This window comes from Lissotriton helveticus, chromosome 11 (assembly GCF_964261635.1).
Source record: "Lissotriton helveticus chromosome 11, aLisHel1.1, whole genome shotgun sequence".
Classification (NCBI taxonomy): domain Eukaryota; kingdom Metazoa; phylum Chordata; class Amphibia; order Caudata; family Salamandridae; genus Lissotriton; species Lissotriton helveticus.
In genome coordinates this window covers 439260635-439284556 of record NC_136072.1, presented here as the reverse complement: position 1 = coordinate 439284556, position 23922 = coordinate 439260635, and the positions used below count along the sequence as shown (strand labels likewise).

Here is a 23922-nt window from a genome sequence, read left to right as displayed (position 1 = left end):
ATTCTTTTTCCCGGGGGTTACCTAGTGTCAGTGTTAATACTAATGGGTTATAGTCTGAAATAATTCTTGGTAGCCTATCTATCTTACTACTGCATACCAGAGAGCTAGAGATGAAAAAGTAATCCAGTCTAACAATAATTTTGTGGGGGGCTGAATAGAACGTGCTGCCGGAGCCAGCCGGGTTACCCTGGGCCCACAGGTCCACCAATGCGTTATGGCGTGCTAAATTAAGTACTGCTTGGCAGGTCCTTTTCTTCCGACCAGAATAGGTCTGCCTAAGCCATCCAACCCATTGATGTTAATGTCCCCGCAACAGACCACCGGTTCTGGCCAGAGAGGTAGCTCGGAATCCAGGGATTCGAAGATGTCTGGATCATCCTCAGTGGAGCCATAGACGGAAACTAATGTAATAGTTCCTCCCCTAGTTTTACCTTCCAGCATTACCCACCTACCCCATCGATCTTCTTTTTTCCTTCTGACCGTGACCTCCCCCTTTTTAGCTAGTATGGCCACCCCTCTTGTTTTAGTCCCCTGTCTTGTATATGCCAATACCTCAAAGCCAAGCTGTTCCAGCAAGTATTTTTTATTTCCCTCAATATGAGTCTCCTGGGGACATATTATATCCAATCGTAACGTACTCAACAAGGCCGCCGCCCTCTGCCTTTTACTCCCGTCATTTAGACCACAAATGTTAATAGAAGCTATTTTTAAGCTCATCTATGCTTGCTAGGAATTTCCGCCTCCTCTGCCAATCTTGAGCCTTTCCTGCTCGCCCAATGCCTAAGTGTGCAGATAGAGATTGTGTCGTACTGTGCTATACTAAAGTGTGCTGTTCTAATTGTTCCGCCACCAGCTACTATCCCCCCTGCCACCCTCCACCCTCCCCTCCCCTCCCGTTCCCCCCTCTCCCTCTGACAACCCTCCCCCCCTTTCTACAGGCAAATAGGTCACACGTGACCTATGTGTGGCTGCTTTTGGGTCATGGTTGTCGCATCCCTCTCCCTTCCAAACCTTCATGTGCCTGCTGTGGTGTCCCATCCTGAGTTTGAAGCCCTCACCTCCCACTGCTGGACCTCAATATGGTGCGCCTATCCCCCCTTCTGCCCCTTTAATTCGTCCAAAAATTGCTTTGCTTTTATCTCTGAAAAAAACATCCGCACATGACCTCCTGTGATGATTTTTAACCTGGCTGGGAACAAAAGATATGCCTCTGATCCTAAGCTTTGAAAGGGCGTAATTAGCTGCCTTAATTTCCATCTCCTTTCCACCGTTACGTGACAAAAGTCTGGTCTTGAAAAAAAGGTGGTGCCATTGTATGATTTTTTGGAGTCTGGTCTAACTTTGTCAATAATCTCCTGCCTCAATAAAACATTTTCTACATATACCAACATAGCCCTAGGCAGATTTTCTTGACCGCCATCCCTTTTTTTCTTTAATGTAAGCGGGAACCTATGCGCCCTTGGGATCTCAGTTTCCCACTGCCACTGTGCCTCTGGGAAGGCTCCCTTTAGCAGGCTAATCACGAACCCCCTAGCGTCCGGCCCCTCCACCCCCTCAGCCAGGCCTAGTAGTCTAACATTGTTCCGCCGTTGGTGGTTTTCAAAATCCTCAATTTTCCATTGTAGGTCCTCCGCCATCTTCTCCTGATCTGTTTTGAAAGTGTGCCAGCCTGCCATGTCATCCTCTAGTCTTCCAGTCCTTTCTTCCATGTGTGTCACTATATCCACCACCTCTTCGTATAGTTTATTCACCTTCCTGAGTGAAGTCTGGATTTTTTTAGTGGCCTGCCTTGCCCTCCGACTCTCTGCCCTTGCTTCCCCCCGCATCTGTTTCAAAGTGTTAAACAGTAGATCCATTGAGGCATGCTGACGTGAAGCCCCTCCGATAGCTTCCCCTATCCCTGGTGGCGGAGGATTATCTTCCTGGTACACGCTGGATGTGGCGGAGTAATCCCACAGGAGTCTTTTGCTCGTACTAGAGGGGGACCCTGAGCCATGCCGCTTCGCCTTGGATCGCCTTTTCTTTTGGGTGCTTTTGCCCCCTGAGGTGTTAGAGCCAGTGTCTGAGCTATCCCCTGAGGTGCCTTCGCTAGAGAGTAGCGATTCAGAATCCTCATTTAGAGAAAAAAAACAATCTCCCTCAGGTTAGCCTCCCCCTCTGTCCAGTCTGCCCTGTATTTGGTCCTCTGTGCTTTGCGTTGCCAGGCTAGCTTCGCTCCCCCACTTTCTGGCTACAGGGTGAGGGTGAGGAGTGTTCAGACCCACCTCCACCTGTAACAGAGCCTCCATCATGTCACAGTTGCCCTTCCTCGTTGCTCCCCCCTCCGTAGCAGCCCCTGCGCTCACCTCCGGCACTCTCTCGCTGAGGTCGGAGCTGCAGGGGGATCTGCCGGTCTGCTGTTGAGGACTTCTGCAAGGGTAGGCTGTCATAGCAATATGTCTTTAGGCGGGATACCTTCCTTCGTATTTCTTTGCGGTCGCTGTCCTGAGGCACTGCGCGTCTCTTCTGCTGTGTCTGGATCTATGGCCTTGGCGCGCGGCTCCGTCTTCTTTTCTGTCTTCTTCTGGTGAGTCTTTGCTGCTGGGGCTATCTGGACTGCCGTCTTCCTAGCCGTACCGGCAGGTCTCTGAGTCAGCCCGAGGGCTGCAGCCTCTTTCTTGCTGGTTTTCTCCGTCATACCCTTCGCGGTGGTGGGGGGTTCCGTCATAGACTTTTCCTTCTCTTGCCTCTGCGACCGGTGGGACATCTTGAAAGCAGCCTTATACCTTGTGACAAATCGGCGCAGGTCGCTCATGCTTGATTTTAAGTATACAAGACCTGCTGCGATGACCCGGTGAGCCATCAGACCGTGTACATAGCTTTCCTTCCCTTTGCCAGCCTTCACCCAGCTTTCCACTCTGCTATGGGACAGCAGCATTCCCGATTGAGGTTTCCGTATGCATCATAGTCGGGAGAGGGATTTAGTGCGACTGCCCTCTACGACCCAGGTGCGGCCATCTTGCCCCCTCTGTTTTACTTACTTCTAATGTTATTCTTTTTTAGATTCCTTCCTTCCCTCTTTCTTTTCAGTCTTTTTACAATTTTCCTTTCGAATTTCTTTTGTCTTCTTTTAATTTTCCTTTGATCTTTGTTCCTGTCTTCATCCTAACTTCTACCTTTTCAATCTTTCCTTCCTTTTCTCAATACATCTTTCAGTTAACATTCATTTTCTTTCTTTCCTTTCTTCTTTAAACCTTCTTACTGTCTCTTTTATTGTTCTTACCTACCTTCCCTTGATCCTTCTTTCTTTCTCTTTCATTCATCTTTTCATTCACCTCTCGATCATGCAGTCTTTTTTACCCAATCATCCTTATCTCCATCACTTTTCTTTTCCATGCATCCATCAATCCAGCCATCGCTCTATACATTCATCTGCCTTTTATTTCTTCCTCTTCAGTCATATATCTTTCTCTCCATGTATCTTGTCTGTATCCATCCATTCATCCATCCAACCTCCACCAGCCATTTCTTCTTTTCTTCCATCTCTCTACCCATCCATCCATCCTTCTCACTCTCCCTCTTTTGCTCCCTTCCTTTCCTACTCTCTTGTTACAATTGTCCTCACAACCTCACGGCTCCATGATTCAGTCTTCTTGCATTGGTATTAATAAGCCTCTTCTTTCTGCAGGCCAGCATTACTAATCAAAATTCAAACGAGCCATAAAACAATGTGAATGTTTTGTTTTACATAGAACTGTCCAGTGACGCCCACTCTGCTCAATCTGCTAAAGGAGGGAAGGGCTAATGACACTTCTGATTAACATGCATTAGAGTCAAGAAAACTTTCAGAAAGAGCAAGCTAAAATATTATAGTTCTTGAGCTTAAACAAGGAGTCCCGCTTAAATTAGTAGTTTTCAAATGTGTGAAGGTCTGTAACAATAAGAACATTGGAAAAGTCAATAAAAAGCAAGACATGCAATCACACTACGAAAATCAGAATTAAACCGGTAAACTAGATACTCGGAAATTGCAGACAAAACACAAATAGAAAGACAGAACTAATTCACAGGTGCCCCATCCGAAATAGTCTTCTAGTAGAAAAATGAATGTCCTAACATCAAGCAAACCTAAGGAATTGTGTAAATGATGAAAAACCACCAACATACCACTGAGGTTTAGCTGTGGACATTCCTGACACCAGGGTTCCCACATAGAACTGAGGCTGGAAAGTAAAACAGACAGCATCTAGGCTGCAGCAGTGCCCAGCATTGGGATACACCTGTTCTTTTCTGCTATATTCCTTTACATCCCAGACCCAGAGAAATGTGGATTTTGCATTTTAAAGACCTTGGCCCATGAAATGTGCTGGGCCCAGAGGAAAATGTTTTAGCTACCTCCTTGTAATGGCCCTGCTTCCAACATCTCCAGCCGTGGTTTATCGAGGTTGGAATGGACCAAATACAAATTGGTAATACGGGCCACTGTCTACCCATCTGGGTAGTATAAGCTAGCCTTAATTGGGGTGCGGTAGACCCTTCAGACCATTGGGACTTGGTGACAATGCACCTGCTGCACTATTAATAACTATGCCCCTTACCTCAAGCTCGCCCCCAAAGAGCAAGAGAGAATAAAAAAAAAATCAAATGGCTCTTTGTCAACTCCAAATGAGCCCTCAGTGACTGTTATCTTACCATTAGAGTCTATCAGACACACCCAGCTGGTCATTCAACATCCCAGGTCACCGTGGCTCTGTAACCCTTAGCAAGTATATGATATGCCACAGCCTGAAGGCCTTCAAAGACCCCCCCCAGCTATGCAACTAGAGACCCTGAGCAGAGGGCTAAGCCAGCCTTCAAAAACCCATTTGACCATCACCAATTTTGTCTGAGAATCCCTCAACATACACCAGACACTACCAGCAAGCCTTCTGAGACCCAAATCCTTAACCTGCCATCATGTACAACAAACCACGGCTTAAAGACCATTAAGAGACTCTTCTTCTGTTGTTACCCACCCCCAGTGAGCCTTCAGAAACCCTCAGACCCGCAATTTCCTCAGTTACCCACAGCTCTTACTTGAACATTACTTCCTGGCCTCAGAAGTGAGCACCCAGAAATCATTCGTATACATAAGAGTTGTACAATGACCCACTCTGAAGGGACACCCCAAACTTTGTGTCTTTCTCCTTCTCCTTTTCTGTTCTTGTTTTTGCTGGCTTTAAGACTATGGGCACTCTGGGCACTTTACCACTGCCATTCTGTGCTAAAGTCAATATGCTCTCTCCTCTAAACATTGTTTCATTGATTTATCCACAATTGGTATATTTAATGTATCTGTAAACCCCTAGTAGATTGTACTACCTGTGCCCAGGCCCTGTAAGTCAAATACTACTAGTGGCCTTTCAGCACTGATTGTGCCACCCATACAGTAGCCTTTTAAACATACTCTGGCCTACCTCTGTAGAGCCTGTGTGGACCTGTAGCTTTAGGTTTTATATGCCCTGATATAAAAAAAAACACCTAAATTCGGTTTCCCTACTGTGAGGCTTACCCCTCTCATAGGTTAACATTGGGATTTTCTCATTATATTTATGAGCTGTAATTTCTGATTGAGAAGGAGTATCTCTGTCATGTTTAATATCACTTGAACGGTAATGATAAATCCTCTTTGCTGGCAAAGTTGGATTTAAGATTACTATTTTAGAAATGCCACTTTGACAAAGAACCAAGCAACAAATAAGGGCCAGTGGTGACTCGGTTTTTACAAGACAGTGGTTTAGATTTGTGATCACACAACTTAATTATTGTGATCACCCTTTAATTTTCACATAGTACATCAAAAATGATCCATTCCACATACAGCTGTCAGTAACAGAGTAACAGAATACAAAATCATACATTACGTATCCCACATCAAATAAACATCAGCACATTGAAAAATTAATGAATTAATGTACCCAACATAAAAACACATGACAAAATCTTGCAACAGTAAATGTTCCAGTTATGAATTTGAAAGCAACCAAAGTGGCACATTGTAGAATGCCCTTACTCAGCCCCTGCTTTATTGGCTTATAACTTAACCTTTCCTTTAGTTTAAGGCCGCACACAGGGATCTGACCATTCAATTTATTTTACACCAATCAATCCCTGTCAGCCTCTAATTCTCCTTAGCATAAGAGCACTCCCTAGGTATCAAGCTGCCGACGCATTTCAAACCCAGCGTTGATTAGGGGTTCTCTTCAGGACTAAGAACTATAGAGAAATGTGTTTTAATAGTGTTCTGTGATAGAATTCTTCATGCCAGAGTTTTTCTTTTTTTTTTTTAATTGTTCTATTTAGGTCAAGGCATGGCACATTGTGGATTCACTGAATGTCAAATACAGTGAAGGCCATGTGAGTCTCCTCTCAAGTGTTTCTGCTGCAGTTGTTGGCTTTGCAGAGCATCAGTTTTTCAGTGATGCATGCCTTCTATCTGAATAGAACAATTTCAAAAAAAGAAAAACCTGGGCATGTAGAACTCTGCCACATTAAATAGACCCAACCATTTGTTAGTTATTGAACTTTTAGAAAGACGGCATTTCTCTGCTCTAAGCTATGCGTACCAGCAGCCTGTCTTCAATACACATCTGGGGTGGTTGACTGTTGGACTTTGTGCATTCCCTCTGGACAATCACACACAAAAGAAGGTTAGATGTAACTGAGGGGTAATCTGCATTCTGATTGGTCATTCAGGGCAGGATGGGAGGGATGAGCTGACACTTAAACCTGTCCTCACGCAAAGGGTTGCATAACCCCCTGGAGTGAGTCTGGAGCCAGGGCTTTGAAGGGAGGACCCCTGTGCACTTCAAAGCCCCTCTTTGACGTCACCTCACCTTCAAAGGCGCAACTTGGTATACAAGGATGTGGCCAAATGGCTAGAGCCATTGACCTTGAAGCTGTGGAACCGGGTTTGAGTCTCCGCAGGGACACTCAACATACTATGATTCTGGGCAAATCATTTTATCTCCCTGCACCTAACAAAAATGAATGTGTCCAGCTGTAACGTAAATGGTACACATGTAAAGCGCTCGGATACCTGTGAGTTGAGCTATATAACACCTCAAAAAAAGCAACTAAAAGTACAGGGTGCCTGACCCCACCAAATAAGAACTGTAAAGAAACTCTGCCAGGAAGGACTGCTGTTGTGCTACAGGTACTGCCACTCTGGTGGACTACTGCTCTGTACAAACAGTTTTTCTGCTGTGCTGCCCTGCTTGCTGCCTGCTACCCTCTGGCCCTGCAGAGGAATAACTGGACAATTGCTTAAACCCAGAGTGAACTCAACGGGCATGTTGGCTTGCCTCATGGTTTGAGACTAAGGGATATCAAAGTCTCACCCCCTGCATTTGTGCCTGGTCCACTGGAAGTCGATCCAGATGCTTGCTTCAGTGGAACTGACGCAGCATCTGCTTGCGGGAAGCAGAATAGAATCAACGCATTGCCACTGTTGTGGGAACATAACTGGCCCATTTCACTCGGAACCGGGCAATCAACTAAAGAACCAACACATCCTCCCGCTGCATCACCACCGCTGCAGTGCAAGAAGACCAACACATCTCCTCAACTGCAAGGAGAAAACTCGCGCATCAGCTGTGGAGCCAATGCATATTAGCTTTGGCGCTTCATCCTCGGAAACAGCGCATCGTCATTGTTGCTTGGAGAAAATCGACGCATCACTTTGACTGCAGAGATGAACACAGACGCATCGCTCGGCTGTGTCCCACATCCCGCTTTGGCAACCAGGATCAGGGTACTTTGTTCAGCAGGCCTGCGTTAATCTTGTTTCTGATCCGTGCTCCATCGCAGTTGACCTGAACCCTTGACTTTGCCCTGGTCCTGAATGCCCACAAAACTCCATAGGTGCCTATTTCTTCTAAGTACTATTCTTCCTTTTATTCTATAAAATTGCACATCTTGACTTCTAATTATTGGGTTTTTGTCGTTGTGGTCTTGTTTTATTTATAAAATCATGACCTATTTTTCTATACTGGTGTGGAGTCTTTTCGTGGTGTTTTCGCTGCGTTACTGTTTGAAGTGTTACACAAACACTTTACACATTGCCTGTTGAGTTAAGTCTGACTTCTCTGTGCCAAGCTACCAGAGGGTAAGCACAGGTTAATGTATGGTGTTATGGTGTGGATCTGACTTCCCCTGACAAGTATTGTGGTTCTTGCTTGGAGCGGGTGTTTACCTCTGCGAACCAGAAACCCCATTTCTAACAATAAGAGATTCTCAGCCAGTCCTTCCTTATCCTAGTTGGTCTTTTACTCCCCTAACTGGCCCCTAGAGATCCCCTTTAGCAGGCCCCAAAAGACCCTTCACATGTTTCAGATATCTTTTGCTGGCCTATAGGCACTCTGCACTGCCTAAACATGCTCTTCAGTGCACTTTAGACATGACAAGATGTCCCTTTGGAGCCCTCAGGTATGCCTTCAGAGTACCACAGCTGGTCCGTACACTTGTACCCTCAAAGAGGTACAGAGAACCCCAAATGCTTCTTGATCACCTACAGATATCGCACCGAGAGCAACATGTCATCCTTGCAAGCCCATGGTTTTCTATTAGACATTCCCAGATAGCCCATCAACACCTCCAGATGGCACTCAGATGATTTTTTGTTTATTCTTGAGACACTGCTAGTACCCTTTCGGAGACCCAGAGCCAGGCAGTAGAAACCTTTGATCTGCCTTGAGAGCCCCAAACATATTCTTAAATGCCTCCAGCCTCCAGCCAACCCTGCAAATTCCAGAACAACTGATCAGTAAAATTCAACTTACCTTTAGAGACCGTAGAAGCTCAACCAGCCTTCATATACTATTTTCGCCATAGTTACCTCAACCAGCCCTTTCCCACTTTCAGACATTCCCAGCAGCCTCCAGGGACTCTGAGCCAGCCATGAGACACCCCCTATTCTCCTTTAAAAATACCAGGAGCCACTCTCAGGAATCCATCACTAACCCTCGGAGACCCCAAAAGGTGGTCAGCTCCCAATAGAACACCTTAATTTGGCCCTCAGCCACACCCATCTGCCACTCTTCTTGCTTTTGGATACCACCAGCTGTTTGGTATAAGAACAGAGGTGTAGTCCAACTTGATCTGCCCCCTTAAACCTCCAGCATGCAACAAGAATACATGTGGGTGCTCCACGAGAAACTCCAACTTTACGTAACTTCAGATGTTCCTTATGCTGCCCCCCTAGACTGTAAGAGATCACTGTCCAGACCTCATATACCTCTCATATGCTTTCAAGAGACCCTCAGCCTGTCTTCAACCACCCAACTGCTACGAACTCTGCCCCATCCAATCCTTGGATACTGTCACTGCGACCTGAGGCAACTCCAGCAGGCCCTCAAAAGACCATTGCTCCAACCTCACCAACCTAAAGGTGGACCTGAAATCCTTCCTCCCAAAGTAACCTTTTGCCATGCAGTGAGCATCATGCAACCTACAGATGCCTTAACGCGTTCCATGCTTGAGTCGGCCAACACTACCTCCCGGGTGCTGTGCACGACCGACGCATCCCCGCCCACTGCGTAGAACGCCTGCACCGTTAATTTGGCCCTTGGAGACCAGTTTATGTTAGCCTCGTACACCAGCAGAGATATGGTCCTCAACTGGCCAAAAATATCCTGGCCTTCAATTACTGGTAGGCTGGTTACCCTAACCAGCAATCTCCTAGCATGAAAAAGCATGGGGCACACAAGCACAGCTAGAATCTATGAAGGTATAAAATATGAGGCACCAGTAAAAGAGAGGATATAAAAGGGCCATTGGCAGAGGGTGGAAGAATCACTGGGCTGGTTCTACCACATATTTCTCTCATTAATGGGGCACCGGGCTAAGGTGCTGTACGATCCATACCTCCTTTAATATTCCAGCACTTGGTGCACAAGTAAGCAGTATGAGCTGGGATTCTGTGAATGTATGCAAATGAGTTGTCATGGTATCCAGTCCTTTATAACAACGGGTGCAGCTGACATCCTGCATGGCTTGCTGCAGAAAATATGCATGATGCTTTTTATGGACTATGGCCTTCAGACAGCTTGACACTCTCCATCATTAATTAATCTTGTAAAGTTCTGTCTGTAGAGTACAATGTACACTATTGTCTTATAGGTACAACTTCCGGGGAGATTAGTGGATCTTCATAATTTCCATATTTTTCTTTTCTTCCTTACAATTCAAAAAAGTAGCATGTGTCTGTATTTTTTTAATTTTCATGTAAGTGCTTCATCTCATATAATTCTCTTTAAGCATCCACTTCACTGCCTGTACAACTGAATGGGAAACGTAGCCTGCTGGAACTGAATTTAAATACATCTTTTTTTTACTGTACATTACACTCCAACAATAATGGCGAGTAAGGAAGCTTCTCAGAGCTACAGCAACAGACCTTGCTTGTGAACTGCTCTTACAACATGCATTTGATTTTCAGACTTATGCCCTCTTAATATAAGAAATTTTAGAGAAATCTCATGGTGACCTTTGTATTGACAGTGTTCCACTAGGGTGATAGATTTCTAGAAATAAGTATCCATTATCGAGTAACTACAAGATCTCACTGCTGTGTTGTGTTCACAACACAGTGACCCTTTATTGCTATCAGTGCTTAAGTCATCCTTGGTTTAGTTTCTTATATTATCAAGTTTCCATCCAAAAAGTAGATCATTCAGGCTAATACAACATGTATTATCTTCAATCACTTAAAAAACTAGAAAAAGTACCAGGGAGTCAGAGAGAAACTACGTAACTACTTTGAAAACAACAAAACACAATATTGTGTGATAGTTAAAGTGATGTGACTATGTGTCATTCTGCACTCAAATTTCCTCAATCACAACATTTTCTCATGAGCATCATGAAAATACAGCAATGTTTTCTTGCTATTGTTTCTGAAACTGGATTATGGTTTAGGCATCATCCAAAAACTAAAATAATTTTTTAAAATAACAATATAAAATTGTACATACTTGGGTGTTCCATAGGCACATATTCCACTTGTATTTCCAAGGACCCGGGTATTATTGGTATTTTGTTAATTCTGTCTACCCTATGAAAGAGAAAAATAGACATCATGAAAGAAGAACATGCAGCTAATACAAAAATAAGAAAGACAGCTATTTATTTGCTTTTTATGTGCCTGTTTTGAAGGATGCTCACAGTCACTTCAATATTAAAACCTATAGTTCAACAGGTTCTGGGTGACATACTGAAAAAGTTACTTCAAGGTGGAGCAAGAAGCATGTGTAAACAATGATCTGCAAACATGATTCCTCTTGGTACGTTTACAGTGGTGTGTCTGTGCTGAGATCCCCATTTGTTGTCTAGACGTTGGGTTAGCACCTCACTGAATGCCATAAAGATGTTATGTTTCTGGTCCTACTCCTACCTTAGATAATCTACTGCGCTAATAGTTCTACCCGTGGGTTTTTTCGCCATACCAAGTGTCAATAAAAATGATGTGAAGCAGAAAAGTCAAGGAGTGTAAACAATGAATCTTGACTAGCTGTTTGTGAAATTAAAACATGTAAAAATGTAATAGGTACACTTTTGCAAAAATTGACAATTTTCACAACTTCCCAAAATTAAAAATCGTGTCACCTTTGACTGTGAACAAAAATTTCAACCGCAATATATTGGAGGATGGATTTTTGAGAAGTATTTTTGAGACATGTCTCCAGTTACAAAATAGTTTTTGTGATTTTTTTTTTCCATACATTCGCTTCTCACAATTAAAAAAAAAAGTCAAGAGCTTTTCAGGGAACATCTTTCAACTTTGCACATCCCAGGCCCTGACTATTTCCTGATAGGTGGCAATCGTATCTGAAAAGGAGGCCATATATGGTGTATTGCAGACGATATTGGATTCTTAAGTGAGAAAAGGAAGGCTCTTTTGAGAGGGGCCAAGTTCTAGATCAATATGTGTGTCATGGTCTAGGAAAAGTTTTGCGATACATAATACAAAGGGTGAAATTGTGATCTGCACAATGGAGAATGCTTGCAAATGTAAAGGAGCTTGGCTAGTAAATCGGAGTTATCTTTTTCACAATGTGACATGATTGATGCCCTGGTAAGGGTGTGGAGTGCATGCTGTCAGTCTGTCATATTTGCATGTGTCCAAATGATCCTGGCTGAAACGGACCTATAAAACACCTATTTCGGCTACATTTATTACCCTCCTACAATTTTTGAGTAAGGTTGTGTCACTTAATTTAAAGAGAAAAGAAATGCTAGACAGAAAAAATAATGTCCTGTGTTCTCCGACATTTTTGCTTGACTGTGATCATTGTGAAAATATTTTTCCATCGAAAGCCCAATTTTTTACTGTCCCCTCCTTCTGTAACTTTCCTAAGCCATTAGATGTTCACAAAAGAACCAGGTGAGATAATTGCCACAAAACACATTTCAGAAGAGAAGCCAGGATTCGAATTTAGGTTTCCAGGCCCCATTATGAAAAATGAGGACTGCAAAGATAGCCCTCCAGTTCCCAGATGATTGCGGCATGGGTTGCTTCTTGCTTGACAGTATTCTTCAAGGTGATCAATGCATGCAGCACAAGTACGACTATTCTGGTAGACTTGAGGGGTAGCACACCCTTCCAAAGACACTGCAATGCGTCTTTATGGCCCAGAATTAGACATATAAAATGGTCATCAATTATCTGGGCATGCAAAGAAGCGCTCTAGTTTACTATTACAAGATGCTTCTTGGTAAACTTGATTTGAAAAAGCTCAATGCATTCTCCAATCAGCTCTGAATTGAAACAAAACGTATTAAGTATACTCCCTCCCATTGTCTTGAAACCATGGATTCAAACAGCAAGCTGTAGGAACAATCTCCAAAGTAATAGTTCAATGTGTTGGAGACAAGAATCGGTAAGCAGCAATCCCCAATAACAGGGCTTTTAGGAATACTCACTACTTTCTCACACAGACTATTTGAAAAATAAGCTGGAAACAATATATATATATTTTAAAAGCGTTTTCATATATTTAGGAAAACAAAAAGATGGAATCTCTCTGTCCTGTCCAGAGAGGCCAGCTGACCTCAGAGGATTTGCACTTTCATTTACAGCCACAACAGGATCTTTCATTGTGCAATGACAAACATAAAACAACAGAAAATCCAAGTAAAGCTATTAATCAATATTAAGTTAATCAATATTAAGAAACATAATCAATATTAAGAAACATAACAGCGAAAGTCATTTATAGATCTATAAAGAATGTATTCTATTCTTAAAGGAACTAAACAATGAAATATAAACATAAACAATGTTATATGAAGCTAAGTTCTCATTTTCATATTATTAAGAGAAGCAATTCTAATTGTACAAAAGGAGAATTGAGAAAAAGCATTATATTTTTCAGTGATGTAAATCAAGTAATTCACTCTGTGTTCATTGAAAAACAAAGCCTAATGTCTGAATTCAGATGTAATGCTTTTCTTTTGAGATAAATTTGATAAGTAAGAGGTTTTAGGCTCTATACTTATGATGATTTTGATCAGAAATCTTGAATTATTTGTCTTGCATTTGCCACTGGGTCACGGATCAGAATCATTAGTGAATAACATTACTATTCACAGCTTGAGCTCAATGGTTGTGATCATTTTTATTCTTTACAATATTTGAAAGCACAAATCTGAGACTTATTAAATGTCTACTTTCAAGAGGATAACTTCATCTCTATACTTTGGTAATGTCTACATTTTCTATTGCTCAACAGATAGTTGATGTCCCTCTTCACAGGAGACCAGTAACTAGCCTATGCAATGACACTGGATGTAATGCCATTTCCCAAGTAGTTCCACCAATGCTGATCTCAAAGTGAAATACCAAGATCACCACCTCATTCAAACGGATTTATATTTTTCTGTATCATATCTCAACTTCATGATTAACTTGTTTTTGGGTTCTTTATTGTAGCCTAAAAGCACTGAGTACCTTACCCCTTTTTGTTGCTTTGTTGATCTGCCCATCCACAATCCAGAAATTCATAGACACAACGCCGGCCTGCAGAAGCTAAGAGCAGTTGGTGAAGGTCAAATGGTGTGGGTGGGACATCCAGGACAGTGATACACTGTAACTGGAGGAGGCCAGGCCACTTTAAAACTGCCTAGCCTCTAGAGTGGTGCGATGGCAGTGTAACGGCTAGGAGCATGCTGCAGGCAAAAATGCAGAAATTGTATAGCTGCTGCTGTTTGGCCAGAAGGCCGATACAAAAGTGTCAGGCCACTCTACGAGGTTCATCACTGAGGAACTGCAGCCGTTTTACTATCTACTGATTGTGAGGTGCTCAAACGTTTTCAGGAATCTATAGCTTACACGCGGAGGCTTGTTTTACAGATGCCCTCAAACCACAAGCCAAAGGAACATTTGTAAATGTAAATGTAGTTGAGCTTATATAGCGCACAGCTACCCGCAGTGGGTTTCCCGGCGCTTGCTTAGGGAACCCTTCCTGGTATTCCCCTGTGAGATAGCAGGGTATCCACAAGGTGAAAGTCAGGCATCCCGCCGCGAGGGGCCGTTGTGGAGATTAAGCAAGCTATTGCCCAGAGTCGCAGAGTGTGAACCCGTGAGTCAAGGAGGCACCGGGGCGAGAATTATCGAGTCCGTGGAATTTTTAGCCCAAGACCCCGCCGAGGCGGGGAATTGAACCCTGGTCCAGGACCGATCTCAGCTTCCGGGTCTGCTGCCTCTAACCCCTGAGCCACACTTCTTAAGGTAACTGAGCATTGGTAAATCAAAAGTGGGATAGTGACCCCATGATCCTCTTTGAAACATAACTTCTTCGACTCCTGCTCGTAGTCCGCTGTTACAGTATCACAGTTCTAAAGCAAGCTTATGGTAAACAGAGGCAAACTAAGTGGAACGGGGTAGGGGGGATAAACTAGAGAGGATACCAAGGGGTCAAGTTGCTTCAACATATTTCACAAAAAGCTAAATTCCTGACTGTATTTTCCACATTGTTGGCCTCGGCTGCTCTGACACGCATGAACTTAACAAGCATGATGTTCTTGTTGTACAACCGATCCTTTGAAGCTGTCTAACATAAGGGAGCCATATTTGCCAACCCCGCAGATTTGAAAATATTACTAAAACTAAAATAAAACTACTGTGCTCTACTTTGTATGCTTAGGTCTTTTTTCTTCCCATCAATCTGAGAAATAAGAGCTGTAAATAGATATACTGCAGACTCTTCCCCTATATGTAGTGGGTAATAGACGAATAACTCGCAAAACACTATATTGAAGTGGAGGATATTCAAACTAGGAGACACTGTGGTTGCTCCCCACATCGGATAAACGTTCCACCCTCCCTTAAATTCTACAAATAATAGCATTAACAACAGTTACTTTGTCATATTTGGTTCGACTGTATTAACTCCTCTCAATGTAACTGAAAGGGCCTGTTCAGGGAACAATGTTAGAGCAGAGGTATACAAAGAGGCACATAAAAATTATCTGGTAAGTGATCCTAATGCGAATTCCTCTACAAACACTCAGGAAGACATTATAATGCCAGATTATGGTGGAACATGTAACTCATCCGATTATTTAGAACTGGCACATTAAAATTGTATGATTCAGAAAAAACATAAGTACATTTGATATTTTGATAAGGCCTCCAGCTGCACCTACAAAAAACATGTAACTAAATAATTTTAGATTTTCACCAAAGAGGGTACCACGTGAGGCTTCTGCCATTAGTGCAGCCCAGAAAAGCAGCGAGAACTATGTCACTATAGCGGTTTGTCCTTCTAAAGCACTTCCGCTCTTTATGATCATTAGTAAAATTGCGAATCGGGAGGACTTCAATGTGAAAACTATTCCAAATCACAGGGCTTTCGCTTTAAGTCACATTTTTTTCTCTTCAGACAAAGCTGGGACCAAGAATAGCACTAGAGCCAAGCACCATATGGGAAGCCCGAAATCATAGCCACTTTCGACAAATAAATATGTCCATATTTCATCAAAGTTGTGGAGTCAACGTTCGATTTAAAATCACATCAGAAACAAATCTACTTTACTCTTTTGCTGAAAACTCAATTTAGTGCCAACATATGGGATACAACTGAGGCAAAACATATATATATTTTTTTTTTTACGAAAGTTAGAGCACTACAGTAATATTGGTGTATATGAACGTTGATTCCATAAGGGTACATTGAAATAAAGTTACACTGGCGCCATGTTTTAAAAGCAGTAAAATGTTAATGTCTTCAGTTTTCACCCAAATGAATACTTTCCATAATGTGTATATGAGCACATGTGCTTTCTCTCTCTTGTGCGAAGAGACTTGGAACCTATTGTAGATTAGCAATTGTAAATATTGTCAAAAAGAGACTAGAACTCAGTCAAACCTTCTGTACTCTGCCATTAGCTTCATAAGGTCTTCGGTGGCAATCTTGCTGCTTTCTTGCCTGAACAGCGGGGAGAAGCGGGAGTCCCTGTCGATGTTTCCTTGGTTGTCCTTAAACACCGGCCTGCAAGGGGAAAAGCACGAATCGGAGATTTTTTATTAGATTTTTTTTCAATATTTTTATGGCGATCTTTCTAATGCCATCATATTGATGTGCAGAGCCTACTATACATTTAAGCACAGATAAATAAAATGCATTTGAGCCAACTTGTGAACGTTTGTGTGATACCAGTAAAGAGTACTGCACAGAATAATCACCCTTTTGTAGGAAAAAAAATACTGTACACAATAGTGATAACATTTGCATTCTGTTTTTAGAACATTACACTCAAAATATCTATTCCAATGAAAAAAGTGACACATTTCAATTGTTAGACATTTTTCTGAGAAAGTTTGATGGATGGCCAAATGCATGAAAAACACCCATTCGTATTTTATTTCTCAGCCTACATGTCCTAAAATCACCACTGCCTAGTTTTATAAAACACTGGTTTATAATTTCAAATATTTTTCATGTGGTTTTCGATTGAAGTAGAACTGCATACTACTTGCTGTCAATTAGGCCTTTATGGAATATATTGACATATTTTCAGTAATTTTGCATTACGCGTATTATGCTAAATTCTCCATTTTAGGTCATGTGTCACGGCATGTAATGACAAGCCGTTTAATGCAAAATGTTACAGTGAGCACTCAGAAATAACGATATTGACCAGAACGCAAGAGGTTGTTTCTTGCACCACTTGTGTTTTTCGTGCTAAACATTTTAGGGTCTTTTTTATGGGATTTTGGCATAGGGCAGCACAAAAAGGTACTTTGCTTCACTGCCCTACGCCATAGTCAAAGGGCAGGAATGCACCATATTTAAGCAATACGGTGCATTTCTGTCCTTTCTGGATTCGCTGGCATTGTTTCAGCAGCCTAGCACCAACATAGGCACCCTTGCACCATGGTGCAAGAGTGCCTCTGTTGCATGCAGGATTGCTTTTTTGCAGGCAGGGGCACCGATCTTAATAAACACAATCTTAAGATGCTTTTTTACCATTTTTATTTGTGCTGCAGAATGCAGGGCACATAGAAAGGGAAAAAACCGAGGAGAAATAAAGATATTTCTCCTCTTTATGCCTCACCTCGGGAGATGTGTGGATTTGGCGCTTCCCCAGGTTTACATATTTTTGTAAATCTGGGGCGGTGTCAAATTCCATGGGTGTTGCATTGTAAGTAGAGTGGAGAAGCGTGGCTCAATGGTTAGAGCAGCAGACCCTGATGCAGAGGTTGGGCCCGGACCAGGGTTCAATTCCCGCCTCGGCGGCTCTTGGACTCAATTTCCTCGGACCTGATAATTCTCGCCTCGGTGCCTATTCTAATCATGGGTCCCACTCTGTGACTCTGGGCAATAGCTTGCTTAATCTCCACAACGGCCCCAGCAGCGCTTGGATGCCTGGCTTCACCTTGGGGGTGCCCAAGAGTGGACATTTCACAGGAAAGCCAGGATGGGTTCCACAGCGGTATGAATACAGCGCTACGAGACCTCTGGGTAGAAGTGCGCTATATAAATACAAATACATTTACATACGTAAACCCCAATGCCCATGGAATGCCTCCCGGGTGCAGAGTAAGTTGACGCAGCAATTTGCATTCCTTGCTTTAATTATGATTTATGAGGCCACTCAAAGCCACGCAGGGTGGCTTTGCGTGGCTTCATAAATTGGATTGAGAGCCCTGCTTCACGGATGTACCACTTTATGCGGTGCAAAAGTGGCACAGAGCTCTCATAAATAAGCCCATTACTGTGTAATTCATTCTTCTCTCATCAATTAACTCAAGGAAGCATTTTGGCAGGGCTGTTCAGACAAAAGTCTCTGACCATCTCTGTGCACAAGCATACAAAAGGCGGATTACAATCAGGTTATCCACTTCCAAGACTGCCCACTGCAGTTTCTGCCTGGTCTTACTGCAGTCGGCGACTACAAGGATGTAGAGGCTTTTCTGACAATTGGAACTCCTAAATATGGCAGATAATCAGGCACAGCATCCCACTGGCAACAGAGGTATGTTGGTAGTTGACTTCTTCAACTCTGCAATATAGAATGGCAGCAAGTTGCCGTCGGTGGGCAAAGCTTTGTCTGAATCATTGCCAAGTGGAGGTTTGTTGGATATACTACAGTTCTGTTGATTTAAATTTTAGCAGACTCAAATAATTTGAAATTATTTATATACCATGCATAGCTAGTAAAAACCAGCACATGAAATAAATCAGACAGATTAAAAGAACAAAGGCCATGTAGTGTACAGATATTTTTATACACAAGCACTTTGTAAATGTTCAGAACTGAGGCTCAAAAAGTCAGAGTGCAAACTGCTGTAGGAACTCCAAGTTAGAGGAAACCAATGTCCTACTAGTACCACATAAGCAAACTTCAGTATAGACTCTGCAATGCGTGAGTGTCAATGTGTCCTGTGGTCTTTTACATGCTGTAGCAGTATTCATAACGTTGTGCATGGTTCCAACTGAGAGATACATGCACTGCTCTATTAGAGATGTCATATTATCTTAGTGGGCCTCAGATTGAGAAGTGCTGTAACGTGATGTGCTGCGATAAAAGTATATGGTGCAAATGGGTGCGATGGAAAGGTTGTCATGCTTTGCCGAGATAAGGAGGAAAGTGCAGACACAGAGTGCAAAATATGCAAAAGATTAAAACCTGTGTATGGTGTAAATGAACATGGCGAAGCAGTTGTCGTGTTATGAGGATATAAAAGAAAAGGCGCAGACAAACAATGCGAAACATAAAAGAAGTTAAAAGCTTTAAGAAATCAGCCTGTGCTGGTAGAATCACACGCATAGAAAAAGTAATTTCCTGTTTGCGCTAAAAAGTTTGTCATGCTGTGTGAACAAGCGATAATGTGCAAACAAATATGTCTAAGCGAAGAGGTGTTTGAGAGCTTCAGAACCTGTGTTACTCCTGTATGGCACTTGCATGCACAGTTGGTAGAGCTGCCACCAACAGATTCTTGGTCATTATAGTCTTTATTCAGAGATCTGATGTTCAGATGGGGTGCTTCAGCTTGCGTAACAACCAGGTCTGATTGATAGATCTACAAGTGATGGTACAGGTTCTATCATAAACGGGCCCCACAATTAGATTTGAGGATGATGCCAAGAATTTAAAGGACCCTAAATTTAGTCTGTTGGTAGCTGGGTTCATACACCCGATGACGGCATACCTGCATGTGTGGACCCCTACTTAAAAGGTTCGGGCAAATGCAAAGTATATGTATCAGCATTTCTTCTTCCTTGGCACACAGTTAACATACCGGTTTTTCTGATGTTTTGAGCCAAGAAGGTAGTGTTTCCAATGCAAGCAGAGCCCCAGAAGGGTGTCACAGGAACATAATCTTTATGAACTGTGAGTAACACACAAACAAGTATGGCTGGGGTCTAAAAGGTAGATAACTGCTGATAATTTGTCAGGAGTTTGGACACTAGGATAAGTCTCTCTTCTCGCCAGAAGGGAGATCATGTGGATTTGGGTATTTATAATCTTTTTTAATTCATTCTCTGCATGCACTAGGGTGAGCAAACAGGTCCGACCCTTGTAGATTTTGAAGGGAGAAGATCATAAAGTCTCTTTATGGTGAGACACACAGAGGGAAGTTTATCTCATGCCAGATAAGAATATCCAGGGTTCCTTAAGATGTTGTTTTAAATCGATGGCAGGCTTCAAGGAATGCTCCTCGGTCAGGCCAAGCTGTGTTTGATGATACAATTTCCAGCACATCTGTGGTTGAGAGATGTATTTAGGTAAACAAATGGTGGCTCGATACGTGTTATATATCAGCCTGTCTTGGAGATCGGAATCCTTCATTGTTATTTCACTCCCATAGGTTATAGTGAGTACCAACTTGGCATTAGGAATTTTTACCGGAGGGCAAAAAGTTTAACCTTTCAATATCTTTGAGAGGAGACCAAATGCAAAAGTAAGAGAACAGGCTTTGACTTTCAACTGGAAACAGGCTTTGTTGCTGATTAAAACTAACTCTGGTGTCAACTATAACCCAGAGAGATTTGTTGTTGGTTTCAGTGGCTAGGGGTTTTCCACTGATGCACCAGACATTGTGTTTATTTATCTTTTTACCAATTTTATGAACATCAGTTTCCTTCACATGTATATCCCTCCTGTTTCCAGTAGTTAAGGAAAACAGTTAATTTAGAAGTCTTTGAAGATCTATCTGGGTCTAAGTCATCAACATGTAGGAGGCTTGACATCAGTATACCACCCAGCGTTGGCGGGTGTGTGTTTACTTGGTCCAGATTTCTTTAAAGGTCTGCAATGAACAAATTAAAAAGGAGAGGCAACAAGATGCTTCCCTTCTTCGGGTCTGATGTGGTATGTACTCTCCATGATAGCTTATTTCCGATGCCAAGTTTTACCTGTGGCCAGATATAGGTGTAAAGCATCTGTAGAGCCCTAAGTAGCTATATCGGCATGCTCCCATCTTCTAGTTTCTTCCACAAGATATCTCTTTGCACACTGTTAAATGCATCTTTAAAATCGATGAAGCATGTATATAATAGAGTTTTAGCCACTAAAGATTTTTCCATACACAGAGCTACTGCCATGAGGTTTGATCGAGTCCCAGATCTGGGACAGACATCTCTCTGGTTCCTTGGAACCATCTTGTTATGAGATGTCCATTTTTGCAGGTGTTGTAGAAGTAGGCTTGCAAAATGTTTTGCTTCAATGTCTAGAAGGGCTATATGACGGTTATTGTCAGCATTACGTTTGCCTCCACACTTGTAGAAGGGGTGTATGATAGGCCCCCTCCAACAGTCTGTAACTTCTCCCCAGCCCACAAATGCATCGAAAAAGGGGCATAGCTTGGCTGTCCAGACATCTCTGTTGACTTTGAAGAATGCCTGAAGTAAACCATTCACCATAGCAGAACTGTCTGCTTTGGTTTCCTATGGTAAATTCGTTATGAAGCAGCCAGACACTTCCACCAGGTAAGTAGAGTAGATTTATTGTAGAGCACAGCCTAACGAACACCTCGCCAGCTGACCAAACCACCAAATGACAAGGGTAGAACATTCCAGTGCAAGCTAGAATACACACAGGTGTTCTGGAAGGGTGGGGAGGTGGAAACACAAAGAAAGGCATAATACCAACAGGTAACTATGTTGTGAGGAGTAATAATGTACAACACACCTTTCTCCTTGATAAAGAAAAGTAAATAAATACAACATGTAACAAGAGTTAACAACAATATTCATTCAAATAGGCAGGTGGTCTGTGACATTTTGAGCTTCTGGTACCCAAGGACAAAGGAGTGTTTTGGAGGTCAAGGGTGTTGTGAGGAACATTGCCTAAATCACAGGCATCGCCACAACCAACACTCCTTCGACTAACAGGCAAAGAAAAGGAAACAGTGTCCTCCACAGCAGACAACATTTAACCACTATTACTTTGAGGGACATGAATGTCTTGACCAACAACATCAGAAGAAAATGGTGAAGGATTTTTCTGATACAGGGCTACCCGGCGAAGGTTCCATTTCTTGCCATTGGTCAAGACAACATAGTGTGGAAACACATTCTTGACAGTAAAAGGGCCTTTAAATTTGGAAAGACCCTTAGATATCCTTCCCGGTTTTACCTTGACTAGATCACCTTTGGAAGTGTGAGAAGAGGTGCATTTTGAACCAACCATGAGTGCAGGTTCAAAATGACCACCTTTGGCAACCCATTCTTTGATCCAGGAGGGAGTGAGTTTGGTACTAGGAAGGGTGCCATGCATGAGCTCGAAAGGTGACTTATCAATAAGACTGTGCGTAGTGGTGCGATAAGCTCAAACCATTCCTTGAACCATTTTGTGGGCAAAACTACCACTGGAGCAAACCATCTGGATTATACCTTTGACAACCCGGTTAGCCCTCTCACACAAACCATTCCCCTGCGGGTTGTACAAAGATGTGCAATGGTGTACCACCCTGCATCCAGACAAGAAAGAACACATGTTGTGAGAGACAAGCTGGGTGCCAATGTCTGTGATGAAAATGGAGGGATAGCCTTCCTCTTGAAAGATATTTTTCAAGAAAGCAATAGTGCTCTCAATAGTGATATCTTTACCAAAACTTACTGTAAGCCACTTAGAGAAGACATTAATGGCCACAATGGCAAAACGTTGGCCAGTAGGTAGCTCATCCATGGGCCCTATAAAATCGAGGCACACACTGTGCCACAGACAACTAGGAGCTGCCAAATGACCCATACTTGAACCAACTGCTACTTTGAGTCTTTTCTCACCCTCTCTGCATGCAGGGCACTTCTCAATCCAGGATGACACTTGCAGATCCATGCCCGGCCACCAAAACTTAGCTTTGAGCCTGCGCTGGGTCAAAATTTTTACCAAATGTCCTTCACGGGCTAGTTTGAGAAGTTTGGGCCTTAAGCTGGAAGGAGGGATGAATTTATGGCCTCTCATGAGAAAACTCTCACCACAAACTGATAACTCGTCCAATACCTTGAGAAAAGGACGGGTCTGGAACCCAGTTTAACCAAATCCATGACTTCTTTGAGAACATGGTCACTTGCCATGGCTTTACAGGATTCATCACGAGTAAGAGTGCCTTCACCAACAGCAAGCACATCTTGAACAGAGGCAATAGCTCCTTCCTCATTCGCAACATAAAGAGACATGTCATCGAGATCCTCCCACATGATAGAGAATCTAGAAAGACAATCTGCCTGGAAATTGCGCCAACCCTGAATATTAGAGATCTCATATTGGTATTCTTGAAGTTTGGCAGCTAGCCTTGCCAACCCGGGGGAACCCTCGCCCACCCCACCAGGAGACAATATGCGAACTAAGGGTACGTGGTCTATATTGAGTAGGAATTTAGTGCCCCAAAGGTAAGTACGAATGTACTTAACACCCCATGCAGCAGCAAGTGCCTCCTTTTCAATTACAGAATAGTTCTGCTCTGAAAGGGTGAGAGTACGAGATGCAAAGGCTATGGTTCTCTCACCTTCAGGATGCTTCTGTAGTAGTACAACAACGCCTAAGCCTGTGGCACTTCCGTCAGGTAAGTAGAGTCGATTTATTGTAGAGCACAGCCTAATGAACACCTCGCCAGCTGACCAAACCACCAAATGACAAGGGTAGAACATTACAGTGCAAGCTAGAATACACACAGGTATTCTGGAAAGGTGGGGAGGTGGAAACACAAAGGAAGGCATAATAACAACAGGTAGCCATGTTGTGAGAAGTAACAACGTACAACATTTTCCTTATTACTTTCAGCAATTGATCTATGGAATAACTTTGCCGGGTGAGTAACTCCTCATCCTTTTTATTTATGTTGGCATTGCTAACTCTTCCACTTCTAATTTCAAATGAATGTATGATACCAAAAGTAATATGGAATCTTCTTTTTACTGGCACAGAACAATATGGGCCAGAAACAATTCTGTTGCA

The 23922-nt window shown here is 42.8% G+C and overlaps 1 protein-coding gene across 7 annotated transcripts in view; it reads right to left on the bottom strand.

Annotated features, from left to right (window-relative positions):
* Positions 1 to 23922, bottom strand: part of DOCK10 (dedicator of cytokinesis 10) — a 1735912-nt gene that overhangs the window by 611285 nt on the left and 1100705 nt on the right. For all 7 annotated transcript variants that reach the window (XM_078665953.1, XM_078665951.1, XM_078665949.1 and 4 more), the window contains exons 15-16: positions 16386 to 16508; positions 10992 to 11071 (exon numbers count right to left, since the gene is read on the bottom strand). In XM_078665953.1, the coding sequence (XP_078522079.1) occupies positions 10992 to 11071; positions 16386 to 16508 (203 nt within the window). The remainder of the gene's footprint in view (positions 1 to 10991; positions 11072 to 16385; positions 16509 to 23922) is intronic.